Raw genomic sequence first — 17,062 nt, forward strand, 5'->3', positions numbered from 1 at the left:
CAATAATTACCTGTTGGAACCTAGTCATTTCCAAAACCGCCAGTTCCCTCATCTTTGTTTACCTGGCTGCAGGGGGAAGAGTACCATGTAACACTGAGGCCGGCGATTGGCAGCAGAAGTCAAGCATGTATACATCTGTCTCCATTTCTTGAGGTGAGACGAGAAGGGCAGGTTTCAGTAGCATCCTCTGGTGATGTTATGTGTAGGGATATCACATTTTCACAAATTCTCCTTAAACTCAGGTTTCATGCACACGACCATAATTTTCATCCATGTGTTACCTTCATTTTTTCCCAGACAGCACATGGATCCATTCATTTCCCTGCACCCAATTTTTAGCAGATTTGTGTTGCCATTCCACAAATTCTACAGCATATTCTATTCTCGTCTGTATAGCAGAATAGAACAGCCCTTTCAATTGATGGAAGAGAATAAAATGAATGCACAAGGAAGGTATCCATATTTTGCAGACGGAAATACAAATGCGGCTGTGTGCATGAGGCCTTCACTGGATCTGCCAATTGTCTACATGTAGCTAACCTCTATGAACAGTTTATGAGTTACGATAATGAAGCAATTTAAGGCTACTTTCAAACTCGCGTTTTGTGCGGATCAGTCTTGTATCTGCACAGACAGATCCGCACCAATAATGCAAACGGATTGCAAATAATGCAAACGGATCCATTTGCATTATTCTTAACCACTTCCCATCTGGGCCCTTTGCCCCCTTCCTGACCAGGCCAAATTTTGCAAAACTGACATATCTCACTTTATGTGGTAATAACTTTGGAACACCTTTATTTATCCAAGTCATTCAGAGATTGTTTTCTCGTGACACATTGTACTTCATGATAGTCATAAATTTGAGTCAAAATATTTCACATTTATGAAAAAATCCCAAATTTACCCAAAAATTTGAAAAATTTGCAATTTTCTAAATTTCAATTTCTCTGCTTTTAAAACAGAAAGTGATACCTCATAAAATATTTATTATTTAACATTCCCCATATGTCTACTTTATGTTGGCATCATTTTGGAAATGTCATTTTATTTTTTTAGGACGTTAGAAGGCTTAGAAGTTTAGAAGCAATTCTTCAAATTTTTAAGAAAATTGCCAAAACCCACTTTATAAGGACCAGTTCAGGTCTGAAGTCACTTTGTGGGGCCTACATAGTGGATACCCCCATAAATGACCCCATTGTAGAAACTACACCCCTCAAGGTATTCAAAACCGATTTTACAAACTTTGTTAACCCTTTAGGCGTTCCACAAGAATTAAAGGAAAATGGAGATTAAATTTTTTAATTTCACTTTTTTGGCAGATTTTCCATTTTAATCAATTTTTTTCTCTAACACATCGATGGTTAATAGCCAAACAAAACTCAATATTTATTACCCAGATTCTGCGGTTTACAGAAACACCCCACATGTGGTCGTAAACTGCTGTATGGGCACACGGCAGGGCGCAGAAGAAAAGGAACTCCACATGGTTTTTAGATGCCATTTCCCATTTGAAGCCCCCTGATGCACCCTTACAGTAGAAACTCCCAAGAAGTGACCCCATTTTGGAAACTAGGGGATAAGGTGCCAGTTTTATTAGTACTATTTTTGGGTACATATGATTTTTTGATCATTCATTATAACACTTTATGGGGCAAGGTGACCAAAAAATTGGTTGTTTTAGCACAGTTTCTATTTATTTATTTTTACAGCGTCCACCTGAGGGGTTCAGTCAAGTGACATTTTTATAGAGCAGATTGTTACGGACGTGGCGATACCTAATATGTATACTTTTTCTCATTTATTAAAGTTTTACACAATAATAGCATTTTTGAAACCAAAAAATTATGTTTTAATGTGTCCATGTTCTGAGAGCTATAGTTTTTTTATTTTTTGAGAGATTTTCTTATGTAGGGGCTCATTTTTTTGCGGGATGAGGTGACTGTTTTATTGGTACCATTTTGTGGGACATACGCGTTTTTGATCACTTGGTGTTGCACCTTTTGTGATGCAAGGTGACAAAAATTGCTTGTTTTGACACAGTTTTTTTTATTTATTTTTTACGGTGTTCACCCGAGGGGTTAGGTCATGTGATATTTTTAGAGAGCTGATTTTTACGGACGCGGCAATACTAAATATGTCTATTTTATTTTATTTTTTCTATTTTTAATTTTTTTTTTTATTCCTTACTTGGGATTTTTTTTTTTTTTACATGTGAAACTTTTTTTTATTTTATTTTTTCAACCCTTTATTTTATTTTTATTTTATTTTACACTTTTCGTCCCCCATAAGGTCATACAAGACCTCTGGGGGACATTTACTTCACTTTTTATTTTTTTTTACACTGTTGATTTCTCCTGTAACTGTTACAGGACAAATGCACCCCTATAGAGGCTGTACAGCAGCAATCCTGCGCTGTACAGCCTCACAGCAGGGCTGATCGAGGTCTCTGAGAGACCTCACACAGCTCCTGCACACTCCGGTCACATGACCGCCGGGCCGGAACAGGAAGCGCACAGCGCTTCCTGCTCTGCAGACACAGTGCTCGGTGAGCGCTGTGTCTGCAGCGATCGTGAAGGCAGGGACACCTGGGCACTGTCCCTGCCTTGTCTTAGGGTTGCCCTGCTGTCACTGACAGCGGGCAACCCGATCAGCAGCTGCACGATTAGAGTGCAGCTGCTATTTCTGACAGGACGTTTTAAAAACGTGCTGTCAGAAATAGACGTCCACCCATAGGACGTTTATATCCTATGGGCGGACGTGAGGCGGTTAAAAAAAAAAAAGTCTAAGTCAATCCGTTTTCAATTGCACCATATTGTGTCAGTGAAAAACGAATCCGTCCCCATTGACTTACTATGTAAGTCTTCATGGATCCGTAAGGCTCCGCATAGTCAGACGGTCACAAAAACACTGCAAGCTGCGTTTTAGTGACTGTCTAAGTAACGCAACAGAGGCCAAACGCAGCCAAATTGATGCATTCTGAGCGGATCCTTATCCATTCAGAATGCATTAGGGCTGAACTGATCCGTTTTGGGCCACTTGTGAGAGCCCCGAAACAGATCTCACAAGCGGACCCAGAAACGCCAGTGTGAAAGTAGCCTAACTCTTACACATTGCAATCTGAAAGTAAACAAATATACGGCCACAATAAGATACAAAATTGGATTTTATTTGTAAATGAAACAAAATGAATTTACATGGTTTAATAGACATGGGTGGAGCAGTTTAACACTGATGGGAGAACAAAACTTCTCATTTGTATCAGAACACAAAATGCCTGGACATGTCTGATTTGCATTTTTGATTTCTGTAAACAAAAATATACATAAAATTTTCTAACAAATGGATCAAGGATAAATAAGAGAGTGGGTGAATCCTTCTGGAATAGATTATCATCCGTATACTAACAGAAGTGTGCTGTGCCATAAGTGATAAGATGATTTACCACCCAGAGCTGGAGTCTCCACATTATCTGTGCGATGGGTAGGGCTGATTTAACCCCTTATAACTTGAGCTGGTAAACAAGCTTTAAAACAATACCAGAATCACAGCATTATCTCCATAATACTGGGAGATATAGCCGATAGAAATCAGGTCAGGAGTGAAAGCAGCTGAAACCTGCCTTCACTTTAAGATGCTATCACTCATGACCCGATTTCTAATAGCTATATCTCCCAAAGTAGTGCTGTGATTCTAGTCTTTTACTAAAGCTTAGACTGTTAGCTTTCAAACAAGACCAGGCCCATATAATCTTGCTGCTATCAAGTCATCAATATTACAATCGGCGGGGGTCAAACTCCCAGCACCCCCGCCGATCAGCTGTTTGAAGCGCTGCCTTCTCTGCTATGTTTACCTGCTCGCTACAGCAACTGCAGTGGTGAGCAAGTAAACAGAGCAATAAAGGCAGTGCTCCTATGAGCACTGCCTTCCCTTCAAATAGCTGATCAGCAGGGGGTACCCTGCCGAGGGGGAGTCAGACCCCTGCTGATCTGATATTGATGAAATATCCTGAGGATAGGTCATCAATAGTAAAAAGCGGTCAAACCCCTCTAAAGGGATATTCCCATCTTGGTCAGTGGGTCATATCACTAGGATATGCCAACAATGTCTAATAGGTGTGGGTCCCACACCGATTTTTAGAATGGAGCCCGTAAAGTGAATGAGGGCGAATTGTGTATGCTCGACCACCCTCTATTTATTCCTAAATGAACGGGAAGCGCAATGCACATGCACGGTTACCACTCCATTCACATCTAGGAGGCTGACATAAATAGATGAGGGAGCGCTTGGCTATTTTCAGCGCTCCCATACGAATGAATGGAGGATGGCCGCGAATGCACGGTGCACCCTCATTCAATTTGCGGGCTCCGTTCTAAAGATACCTAGGTGCAATCAGACATTGGAGGCATATTCTAGGGATATGCCCCCAATGTCCAAGATGGGACTACCCCTTTAATTTACACCATTATAAGCAGATTTTTCTTTTAATTGGCCACATTTGAACCCGGCCTAATTAAATGCCTAGGAAAGGTTTTAAAAAATAGAGCCCATAAAATATATATATATACCTGATAAATGTAATAAATTGGACTAGCCTTGTTTTGAACACATCTAGTCCACATCTGGTTCAGCTATCTGCAGGAATGTGCGCAGACCAAAGATAGCATATTTGTCAAACTATTTCCTTACTGACAAGATTCCTGCATGAATGACAAAAATAATTACTGGTAAAATTTATTAAATAATGTGATCTAATTCTTTGCAATATCCAACTTCAATAAACTGGTAGAACCCTTTTGTAGATCTATTTAAAAGAAGTGATGTTTTGTTTCGAAGATCTTTAGTCGTTTGGTCTTGAACTTTGTGCAGGAGCTTGTGTGGCACTCCTTGTGTTGCCATATGGTACTTCATACACAGTGCCATATGTTGGACATACTGTGCTATAGAAGACATGCTTCCATACACAGTGCCATATGTTGGACATACTGTGCTATAGAAGACATGCTTCTAAGGGACGATAGCGCCATAATATGGCATCCAATAGAAAATACCACAGTTGTTTAGCTTTGTGCTGTTACCGATAGAAAAAAAACTGTCTCTGTATTAAGTACAGACATAATGTGGTACACACCTGGGCCGAAGCAATGTCTATGGACGCTCTGTTACAGAGGAGTACAATTTGGAACTTGTATGGAGATGTCATACTGGCATATGCATGAGGCCTGATGTATATCACTAAACCTCTTCAAAGAGCAATATGAAATACCAAAGCCACATAACCTAGACCAGTGGTGGAGAACCTATGGCATGGGTGCCAGAGGCAGCACTCAGAGCCCTCTCTGTGGGCACCCGCAAAAAAGTCTAAGGTGTACCAATATGCCTTAGACTTTCTGCCAATTATCAGCGCAGGGCTCACTATGAACAGCACAGGCAGCATACTAAATGCAGGCAGGCTATTATAGCAAAATGATAAAGTACATGGAAGATATACTATATTGGACTGTAGTATTCAGGTTACATTGCCGTGTTGGCACTCTGCGATAAATAAGTGGGTTGTAGGGTTGAAGTTTGGGCACTCGGTTTCTAAAAGGTTCACCATCACTGGCCTAGAGGCTTCTTATTACACCGTCATTGAATACACAGTATGACCAATGGTCTTTACAAATCTTCGGTCATAGATCTAAAACTCTCTCTCAGATGCCTCGAACAGCCGGAATGTGACTTCTAGGCAACGGTCAGATTATCAGAGGACACGTGCTCTAGTTGAGGGGTTGGCGTGTTGTACGGAATTATCCAGACGTGAAAAACCAAAATCAGAAGAAAAAAAAAAAAAAAAAAAGATATAAAATGAAGCCACACAATATCAGCAATAATGGCACCGCCATGGGTTATTTATCGCTGCGCGACCTGTAGTTTAAGCTTTCTGCAAAATGGGAAAAAGGGTCTCGAGGCCTCTGTATTTCACCTCACTACGCAGTAACTGTACTACCCTGGGATCAGACATGATATACATTTTGAACCTGCTATGTTCGAATCAAGATTATGGTGATTTCAACCGATACGATCATTTGTCGTCTGAACAACGAATGAGCGATTAGACAACAGAGAACGTTGTCTGAAAAGAAGAAGTCGGCCACATTTAGTCTAAGAACTTTTTTTTTTTTTCAGATTGATAATCCTTTGGCCAGTATCAATGAGCATTTGTGACAGACTGACCAATGTGTATGGCTGCATTAGGGTAACGATCATTCGTTCTACCTAAAGTCTATGGCCAACTGTACACTGTATAGGTAGAGTATCCGAGAAATATGTACACCAAGGTTGGGTTCACGTCATGTTTGTCTTACGTTTAACATACGTTGGGGGGGGAAGCAAAAGTGCAGTAGACTACGCTTTTCCTTCCCGCAGAGTCTAGCAAAAAATGTATATATGTTAACATATATTTTCCTTTTGACAATAGAACTCTATGGTGACGGATGCCACTTTATGGCAACCATTTAATGTATATGTTTTTGTATACGTTAAACACAAAACAAAAACATGATGTGAACCTACACCCTTTAATGTATTTAGAGCAGACATTTTAACAGCTCAGTATGGTCACACATGTCAAATTGTCTTATGGCAAGCCAGACATATTTCTTGGAGAATCTGAACGAGAAATCCGAAGTGGACACTCATTAGTGCCGCGGATATGCATATGATGCACAGGAGGATTAGCACACCATTCAATGGGGCTAGTCAGCCTTTTTGGAGTAGGAATAAATAGCGCCACAGTGCGCATGATTTTTCAGAACATAATTGGGAGTCACAAAAACTCATTAACATGCATTTGAGAAGGAATGCAAGCAGATCTGATAAAGATTTTGTCAAGTCCAAACCTTGAACGTGCCTAAGGGTCCCAATACATAAACTATTGAAAACACACTGAAAATGTGTCACATCAATAGGTTTTCGATTCTCAGGGGAGGAAAAAACAAAATTTTAAAAGTTTTTATAAAAAAAAAATGTCTAAGTACTAAGGCTACATGACCGTTTTAGAAATGGACCAAATTGCACAATTGATTTGATGTAAGGTGGATGTATAATGAAAGCATGGCTGCCTTCTAGCAGGTATGGCCCCACTATTATCTATGGCCTTGTAGTGCAGATCATCTCCATTCAGGTAAAATGGGACAGGACTGCAATACCAGTCACAAATCGATGGACAAGAGTGGTACTGTGTCTAGGAGAAGAAAAAAATAAAAAATAAAATCCAACTCTTTAAAGCTTCTTTCACATGAGCAAGTTTTCTGTCCGGGTGAGATGCGTGAAGCAAACGCATTGAATCCGGACTGAATCCTGACCCATTCTTCTTAAAAGATTTTTCATGCCTTATTGCGCATCAGGGGGAAAAAAATTAATAAAAATCGCAGCATGTTCTATATTCTGCATTTTTTCACGCGGCCCTGGCTCTATAAAAGTGAATGGGGCTTGTGTGAAAAACAGATTGCATCTAGATGCAATGCTACGAGATATAGTTTGTTATTCTTCAGGTTTTTTTTCTGCGCGTGAAAAATGCATCAAAAACTGATTGCACCCGTGTGGGGTAAAAAAAATATAATCTCAAAACACTGAATGCAATCACAGACATAACTGACTGAACCTTTGGGCAAAACCTTCTGTTTTTTTCTGAACAGATCCTTCGTATGCAAGAGGCCTTATGCTACTCAAAAGCTGTGTTTCCATTCATTTTAAATGGAAATGATGAGAACCTTTTCTAAAGAGTGGATTTAAGCAGCATTTAGACTCTGCGAGGGGCAGCCGATTGTCAGGAAGGAAGAGTTGTTACGCCACAATCGGCTGCTCATTAAGTGGAGGTGAAGAAATGCATTTACATGCAGCGATCACCTCCTCAGTATGAAGACGAGTGATGGCTGTTGCTAGTCCACCTACAAAATCCTTGTTACTGGGCAGCAGAACGATGTTTAGACGCTGAAGTGTCCTCACCTCAGATCATTTCATTCATCAGGTGATATGCGGCACCTTTACACAAGCCGATTATTGGAAACAAGTGTTCATAGAAACGCTCATTCCAGATAATCAGCCCAAACATCAGTCGTGTAAATGTGGCTTTATTAACTCTAAATAATTCATCCAATTTAGAAATGGGGCACCGTTCTGCCGTAACCCGATTTTATTTTTGGTCTTCCAGGAGGTTGCAAGATTTTTCCCTAAGTAAGCCCAAAAAGTCATTAAGCCCCATTTAGCGACTTTTTGAAGCCAGAATTCTGGAGTGTAGGGCTTGATAAACTCCACCTCAGTGTATATCTTTTGCATAAGAACAGATGCTCGGCCTCGCCCTGTAATCCACTAATCGATTCTTAACAGAGGCGGTTGGACAATTAGACATGGCTGCCCCCAATATTACTGGCATTTGGTAACACATTTAGACACAGATGTGAGATGGTCATAGTTCCAGGATCAGCATGTTGAATATGCAATGACAGGTCTGAAATGAAACTTATGCTTTGCAGGTTTTGCAAACATAAAAAAGAAGAAGTGAAAAAAGTAATAAATAAGAGTCACTGATGGAACTCCCCTTGAAGTTCCAAATTAACATATAAACTATGGAAAGTATAAAAAAAAAAAAAAAAAATGCGACCTTCCTAAAATAATTGGGAGATACCGATGTATGAGGCCTGCTTCTTCCAGTATTAGTGGAAGACAGAAAAGTTTCAAAATATGAAAACTGCCTTTATGGTGTCTTCCACCACTAAATCTCCCAAATAGGCCTCCCCTGACCATTGTAGGTCACTGATACCTGCCATTCCCAAGCAATATGCATTAAGGAGGAGACAAAAGGAAGTTTGAGAACCAAAAAAAAAAAAATCTCATTAGGAATGGCAAAGTAACAGGAGGGACGGTAACATGAGGCGGTCAATTTCTTTCTTGTACAAACACAGTCTCTTGAGGACACAAGCCGGCTTCTTGTAACGTAATATCATAGTCCAAGTGTGATAACTTCCGTCGTGGAAAGTTTGTAAGGAGCTCAAACCTCTCATTTGGAAATCCTTTCTGCTGCACGTGCTTAACCAGGGCCTGGAAGAGAAGATGGGAGACTAGAAAGTCAGAAATGCAATGGATTATTCACACAACCTACATAGCCAGATCCCACAAGAAATAGAGTACAAGGCTAAATTTCTATCAGCTGATTTACCAGATCCGTGTGGAGTATGGGCTCCAGTCTGTGGAAAGCTCTTTGAAATGCAAAATGAAAAAACAAGTAGCAGGGAAGTGGTGACTACTAATACCAATCATATATGAGCCTTGGTACAAAAAGTTGGAGACACCATTAAACATCCCAATGGAGGCCTACTACTGCTTAGCACAATGGGCCAGATATATACACAGTACAGACTCATTATTATGATCACTTCCTACTGTCGACATCGGCAGCATTTTGCTCGAGAAAGAAGTCAAGTGTCATGAGCTGGCCTGGTGGGCATATCAGCAGCGCAATAGGCTGTCTGCACACATACTGTATCCCTAGTTGCTGTCATGGGTAAAAGGGGCAATTTATTGACGGGATGGACACAAACACCCTGCAACCATTGCTGGAAGAAAACAAGCTGGTGGTAGCAGCGTTATCAGCTGGGGAATGTTTTTGTGGCATTCTCTGAACCACTCCCCCATGTGGAAGGCACTCTCAACCAATTTGGGTATGAATTCATCCTTGCAGATCATGTACACCTATACATGCCGATAGTCTTTCCTGGGGCAGATGGGATCTTCCAGAAAGGCAATGCAACTTGTCACATGGCTAGAAATGCCCGACATTGGTTAGCAGGGCATTACCAAGACCTCCAAGTATTACCCTGGCCCCCTAATTCTCCAGACTTAAACCCAACTGAGCATCTGTTAGACCACATCGATCGTTGTGGATCCTCTTCCATGCACCCTTCAGCAGCTGTGGGTGCACTGCAGTCAGAATGGCTCCAGATACCAACAACCTAGCAGGACCTTGCTGAGTGACTCCCAGCCCATCTAGCTGGTGTCCGTGCTGCATACGGCAGATACTCTGTATATTAGCTGGTGGTCATAATAATGTGACTCAACTGAGTATTAGACAGGCAGAAACTGCACCAAATTTTTGGACAATTGTTGTGTGATAGATTCTCCTACTTAGGCTTGTTTCACATTTGCGTTTGCAGATCCAGCAGCCTGCTCCGGCTGGGAGCAGTCTGCCAGATGCAACCGGAATGCCGTCCGTCCCCATTAACTATAATGGGGTCCGGCGGTGATCCGGCAAATAGGCTGAGCATCAGCCCGACAAATACAGCTGCACGCAGCGGTTTTGTCCAGCCAATTCCCAGCATTCTATGTCGGAACAGCCTGTCAATACATTTTGGCTGGTTTAATTTATACCAATATTTGGTGCACAGCACTATGTCTGAACATTTCACAACTCTACTAAGTCAAGACCACATTTCTAGACACTTTACAAAACTGTTGAGGAGGAAAGTGTCTGAAATGCCACCAATTTGTCACATTTTGCTTAGTAACTCACCAAGTTTTTTTGCTGTAAACACAATCCAAACATGTATGGAAGGGGATGTCCAGGATTTTAGGAGGCTGCGACAATTTGCAATAACAGTACAGTAATACTGCAATAATACATAATCGTAAAGGTGTTAAAAATCTATACTAAGGGTACTTTCACACTAGCGTTTTTCTTTTCCGGTATTGGAGTTCCGTCCTAGGGGCTCAATACTGGAAAAGAACTGATCAGGTATATCCCCATGCATTCTTAATGGAAAGCAATCCGTTCAGGATGCATCAGGAAGTCTTCAGTTCAGTCACTCTTACAGTATTTCGCCGGAGAAAATACCGCAGAATGGGCTAAAATTCTGGATACGGCATTATTTTCCATTGAAAAGCATTGATGCCAGATCCGGCACCAAGTGTTCCGGCAAAACGGATCCAGTTTTCCAGTCTGCGCATGCGCAGACATTTAAAAATGCAAATAAATAAAATACCAGATCCGTTTTTCCGGATGACACTGGAGAGACGGATCTAGTGTTTCAATGCATTTGTTAGACGGATCCATCTACAAATACAATTTCCGTATCCGGCAAGCTGTTCCGGCGACGTAACTGCCTGCCAGATCTTCACAACAAGTGTGAAAGTACCCTAAAAAATAAAAAGAACTTAAAAAAAAAAAACAAAAAAAAAACACAACAGTCTTTGTATTTTTTGATTTTCTACTACTTTGTGTCTATGTCCATAGCAATAAAGAGGTGCAGATTTTTCTCTCGATTGAATAGTGCAGCTTTTTTTCCCCCCTTTTTGGCAAGAAAACGTTGGTAATATGAAAACAACTTGGCTCACACTGGTGTGTTGGTTGCTCAGTTTACCATTTACATACCATTAACTTGGCCTTTTCTGGTAATGAAATTTGTTCCCTTTGGCCATCTGGGTATCGCAACATTAGCTTCGCTTTGGGACCTGAAAAAAAAAGTCAATGACATGATCTTATGATTCAGTTGGAAAGGAGAACAATACATGGTTATCAGCTCTCTAAAGCCCACTAGTAGGGCAGGCACTCCCACTATTAGCGGGAAAAAAGTTTATCTGTATAAAAAACGAGATTTTTGTATAACTTACCAGTAAAATTTCTCTCTCGCTCTTCCTTGGGGGACACAGGAGACCTTGGGTATTGCTCAGCTCCCTAGGAGGCGTGACACTAAGTGAAAACTGTTAAGACCCTCCTCCAGCAGCTATACCCTCAGCCTGGAGAGGGAGACTGCCAGTTGCGTGTCCAAGTAGTGAGAAAAGGCAATAACCAACAATGTGGAACCAACCAGCCAACTAGGTAAACAAAGTCTGTAACCGTGTAGAAAAAACTAAAATTAATGGGTGGGTGCTGTGTCCCCCAAGGAAGAGCGAGAGAGATTTTACTGGCAAGTTATACAAAAATCTCGTTTTCTCACCCATTTTCCTTGGGGGACACAGGAGACCTTGGGACGTCCGAGAGCAGTCCAAGAGGGGAGGGACCACAGCTCCAAGGCGAAGCACCCGGAGGCAACAAGGAACCGCCGCCTGCAAAATCCAGGCGGCCCAAGGCAGCATCCACCAATGCATGAGTATGCACCCTGTAGAACTTGGTAAAAGGCATGCAAGAAAGACCAGTGGCCGCCGTGCACAAATGTTCGGCTGAAGCCCGATGTCTCTGGGCCCAAGAGGCACCGACCGCTCTGGGGGAATGAGTGGCGACACCGAAAGGCGGAACCTTGCCCCTGGTGCGGTAACATCAGCAATAGCCAATTGATGAAGCGGCCGAAAGCCACCTTGGAGGCCAGCAACCCTATGCGCGGACCTTCCGTTACCACAAAAAGAGTCCGAGCGCCGAAAGGAGCCGGTGATCTCCAAGTAATTCTTCAAGGCCCGAACAACGTCCAAGCAGTGCAGTGTCCGTTCCCAGGGGTGGAAAAGACGATGGCCTCGTCGAGAAGAAAGGCAGATACCACCGTCAGAAGGAGGGAAGGAACGGGATGGAGAACAGCCTTGTCGTGGGGAAGGACAAAGTCTCGGAACAAGAAAAAAGGCCGCTAATTCAGACACCCGTCTGAGAGACATGATGGCCACAAGGAACAGGACCTACAGGACAGAAGGCGTAGAGAGATCTTCTGTAACGGCTCGAAGGGGGAAGCTTGGAGCGCCAAGAGCACAGTATTTTGTTCCCAGGGCAGTACCGGAGGACGGTACAGAGGAACCAATGACCCTTCAAGATACAGAGTCCCAGTCCGACTGGAGAAAGGACCCAACTGTGGGGAGAGAAAGGCGGAGTGGGGGAACGCCCCGCTTCCCACAGAACCGCAGGTAAGATCTCCAAGTCCGATAATAGATCCTGGACGAAGCACGTCCGAGAGCGAAAACCAGCGTACCCGCTGGAAATCGCCTAGGCAAGCGAGAAAAAACCCCCCAAAAAACAACCTGATCAGGCGCAGACCAGTAGCACAGGCGGAAGAGTTCCGGCAAAGCTGGTCCATCGGCCCACGAGCAACTTAGTCCCGTAGCCACCCGGAGTGGGAGAGCAGAAGAGCGGACGGAAGGAACCAAAGGGGTCCGTTCAGTAGCCGACAGATGCCAGGACAAGTCAGGCTAAAGTCCATGTCGATGGGGCCACCGGAGGAAGGGGTTCTTCCATTCCTGTGAGGGAGATTTAAGGACAATCATTGACCAAAGAGTAGTCCTCAAGCAGGGACAACAGCAGGAAGGGATGAAGATGCCCTTGCTGTATAAACGCAATGTGGCGACCCCCAGTACAACAGGAAGATAGTAGTCGCGGAACAAAAAACAGCATGTAAGGCAGAGACAACTAACCTCGAGACGGATGAGGTATAATTGAGGGCATCATCACTACTTCAGACCCGAGCGAACGGACTACCAGTACAAGGAGTGAGAGACTACGGCCTACCATTTAAGGGCCAATATGGCAAGAATAGAAGGTAAGTGCCGGAAGCGCTGCCGTTACCACTGTAGAGACCCAGATTCAAGCCTGGGGGTCAACTTACCGAGAAGGTAAGTTTACAGCAGGACAGCCGCCTAGAACGAAAAAACGTGAGTACAGAACGCGGTAGGCACGGCAAGTGGGCACACGGCCAGTACAGCTAGTGTGAGCGAGGGAGACGATCCGAGGTCACAACAGGAACTCCGGAACCATCCAAGTCAACAACCATACTCTCCCGAGGAGAGGGCTGTGAAGGAACAGCCTCTGAAGCCTGACCAGGGCAGAAGCCACATCGGAGGGATATGCTCCGAGCAGGAGCCAAAACAGAGCCGGCAAGAAGAAGCAGTCGAGGCAGACGCCGGCATAACCCCGCCAACCGAAAGGATGAGTGGGTAACAGGGAAGTCAGAGTAGGATAGCTCAAAAGGCAGAACACCCGATACTCTGTGTGTTGCCCGGCTCACCGCCTCGCAGAAGGCGAACACTCTGAAGAACCCAAGGTGGAGGTTCCCCGTACCTGGCATAACCGAAGCACCCAAGAAGAGTTGGGTGACCTTCCAAAGGAGAGCGACCCAAACCTGGCAGCAGAGCGGCACTAAAGTGCAGAGGGCGCCCATAGGAAGGACTCATAACACACCACATCCGAAGAGGAGGGAATGGTAGTAGGTGAGGGAACCGTAGTCCCACCTGAGCCAACTTACAATTCGAAGGGCGCTGCAGACAGCCCTCTCGTCCATGAGACCGCTTGCGCAGGGAAGCAAAGCAGCAGGAGGACGCAATGGGTACGCATCCAGCAGCCATGAACACTCCACGGGTGGAAGGGCCAACGAGCATGGTCGATACTGCCACAAGCAGAACTGCAAAATACTGTCCAAACCCGTGAATGAGCACCGTCTAGCTCGGTGCAGGCAGAGAGCAAGTAGACCGCATCCGGACCAGGTGGAAGCAGAATGATCTCTCCGGAGAAGAGTGTAAGGCGTGCGGCTAGCATGGTATCCCAAGGAAAACACGTATGTCGCGGGAGGAAGGGGGACATACGTACGGTCAGCCCCGTAAGCAGTGAGAATGCCAACCCACCTACAGAAGGAAAAGGCATACACGGCCCATACAATGCACAGAGCGCGCATGAATGTTCACCCACTGTAAATATTCACTCTGGGAAGGGGGCCATCGACAGAGCCCCACAGTATCTACAGAAGTGCAATATGCCACCTGGAAGGGAGTCCTGCACAAGACTAGTACAGTATGCGATGTAACGCAAGCAGTCCGCCTAGAAAAGGGGGATATGCACCTGGCAGACACTGCATTTGGCACCCTAAGGGGGTGATGCCCAAGACCAGTACCAACTTCAGAGAAGTAGGGCATACCATATTCCGCCCAGAAGGGGGTCATGCACATGGCCGCACTGAATCCAGTAGGAATGCAGGAAGTCCGCCTAGGTAAGGGGGACATGCACATGGATACCATCGCATTAAGTGATAGTGTAAAAATCCACCTAACACCATATCCCGTGAGAGTGCAACTACCCCGCCAATGAAGGAGGACATGCACGAGGCCAGCACAGCATGTACAAGGTCAGCCTTGAGTCCCGTGAATGAGGAATGAGGGGCGGTCATGCACATGGCCAGCACCGCATCCAGTGGGAGTGCAAGTCCAGTGAGAGTGCAAGCACCCCGCCAATGGAAGTGGGTCATGCACATGGCCAGCAACGTACCGGCGAGAGAACAACCACAGGCAGTGAGAGCGCACTATGTCGCCTAAGGAAAGGAGGCATGCACATGGCCGGCAGCGAATCCAGTGAGAGTGCATAATTCCGCCTATGGAAGGAGGTTGTGCACGTGGCCAGCACCTCCAGTGAGTGCAGTATTCCGCCTATGGAAGGGGGGCATGCACATGGCCGGCAGCTGATCCAATGAGAGTGCCGAATTCCGCCTATGGAAGGAGGTCGTGTACATGGCCAGTACCGTAGCCGGTGAAAGTGCAGTATTCCGCCTATGGAAGGGGGTTATGCACAAGGCCAGTACCGCAAGATTCCAGGGAAGGGGGCATGGATTTTGGCAATCGCCGTGTCCGGGGAGCGCAACATGCCGCCTATGGAAGGGGGGCATGCACATGGCCAGCTCTACAGAGATCAGGCTGCAGCGTCCAGCTTAGCCAACAAGAATTCCATAGCGTACAAACTTGACACAGATTTTTTTTATTTATTTTTTAAATGACAGCCTCTGAGAGGTAGGAAGGGGCCACCATACAGGCCCATGAGGAAGGCCCGGATCTCAGAGGGCCTCCTCTACACGGGAGCCGGCCCATGGAGATGGCTGGTACCTAAGGGGTGAACTAGGATCCAGCCTGGGGGCGGCGCAGCGATCCCCTGGGGGAGGAGGAACCTCCAGGCGGGAAGAATTCGCGCCTGGGAGAAGTTCCCTCCCCCTGCAATTAAGGCAGGAATCGCGGCCGACCGACCGGGCAGAGGAGGGTTTGGGGGCAGTTTGGCACGGGCCTCCTGGCCCTGCCGCAGGAAAAAGGGGCAGAGCGGCTATACCATGGCTGCCGCGGAGGAGCGGAGAGGTGACCGCAAATGTCCTATGAAGGTAGGGGGCAGGAACGTGAGGGGAGCTGGGAGCATGGATTGCAGCTTTTGGACACCCCAGGAGCCAGCCTGCCCGAGTATGCCCCCTGTTATCAGCCATTTCAGGGGAGAGGATGATTGTAGGACAGGAGACACCCCAGGAGCCAGCCTGCCCAAGTATGGGGGTCAGTCACGTTGGAGACCGGGGGGGGGGAGGCCATTGGGCTGGAGAAGCCACTCTCTCACCATCAGCTGTCTTTACCCTCGGTCCGTTCCAGCAGGGTCGCCCCTTCAGCTACTGGCACCGTAGTGGCAGGACGTTGGAAGAGGGACTTGGCGTGCAGGCGACCCTTACGCTGACGGGATGCAGGGGAGCTAAGCTGCCCTGGTCCACCTTGCCTTCTGTGGCACTGGCGCAGCTCGACCCCGGGAGAAACAGAGGTCTAGTGCGTCTCTGTTGTCCCTGAAGAGAAGAAGAAAAACTAAAATAAAAAATTATAAGGAGAGAAAAAAAAACAGCCCTGCAGAGCAGGGAGTGTCTTGCCTCCTTGGACACTAAGCAAAAACTGGCAGTCTCGCTCTCCAGGCTGAGGGTATAGCTGCTGGAGGAGGGGCTTAACAGTTTTCACTTAGTGTCACGCCTCCTAGGGAGCTATACCCAAGGTCTCCTGTGTCCCCCAAGGAAAATGGGCGAGAAACTAAGATGAACTCGTATAGGTGGGACATAATTCTAGTCCTTGCCCAAGGCCGGCTCATGGTTAATAGTCTCTCCTGTCACAGTTAATAACCTGTTCACATTTCGGAGAATCTGTTGACATACATCATGATACACGCAGACCATGATTGTAGAAGTCATACTTTTTTTGTAGCCCCTGACTGGATAGGAAAACACACAACAGCCCAGCGAAAGCCAAAAGGACATTTATGTAAGGGTCTCATAGTGCTTTACGGACATGTGCAGCCTATGAGGGGCCATTTCCACCATATGCACAGAATGTACAGTCG

General features: G+C 45.3%; 1 protein-coding gene and 2 long non-coding RNA genes across 5 annotated transcripts in view; 1 reads left to right on the forward strand and 2 right to left on the reverse strand.

Moving 5' to 3' along the window:
- Nucleotides 1-3,153: 3,153 nt before the first annotated feature.
- LOC120997617 lies at nucleotides 3,154-4,690 on the reverse strand. Its single transcript, XR_005778202.1, has 2 exons — nucleotides 4,569-4,690; nucleotides 3,154-3,307 (listed from the first exon to the last, which is right to left on the reverse strand). It is a non-coding gene; the product is annotated as an uncharacterized LOC120997617 (long non-coding RNA).
- A 123-nt stretch (nucleotides 4,691-4,813) lies between these two features.
- LOC120997616 lies at nucleotides 4,814-5,349 on the forward strand. Its single transcript, XR_005778201.1, has 2 exons — nucleotides 4,814-4,916; nucleotides 4,968-5,349. It is a non-coding gene; the product is annotated as an uncharacterized LOC120997616 (long non-coding RNA).
- Nucleotides 5,350-8,341: 2,992 nt separating this feature from the next.
- UBXN7 (UBX domain protein 7) overlaps nucleotides 8,342-17,062 on the reverse strand; it is a 32,931-nt gene continuing 24,210 nt past the window's right edge. For all 3 annotated transcript variants that reach the window (XM_040427767.1, XM_040427765.1, XM_040427768.1), the window contains 2 exons: nucleotides 11,408-11,487; nucleotides 8,342-9,081 (listed from right to left, as the gene is read on the reverse strand). In XM_040427767.1, the coding sequence (XP_040283701.1) occupies nucleotides 8,920-9,081; nucleotides 11,408-11,487 (242 nt within the window). In that variant the 3' untranslated portion in view covers nucleotides 8,342-8,919. The remainder of the gene's footprint in view (nucleotides 9,082-11,407; nucleotides 11,488-17,062) is intronic.

Source organism: Bufo bufo, chromosome 4 (genome assembly GCF_905171765.1).
Source record: "Bufo bufo chromosome 4, aBufBuf1.1, whole genome shotgun sequence".
In the NCBI taxonomy this organism is placed as follows: domain Eukaryota; kingdom Metazoa; phylum Chordata; class Amphibia; order Anura; family Bufonidae; genus Bufo; species Bufo bufo.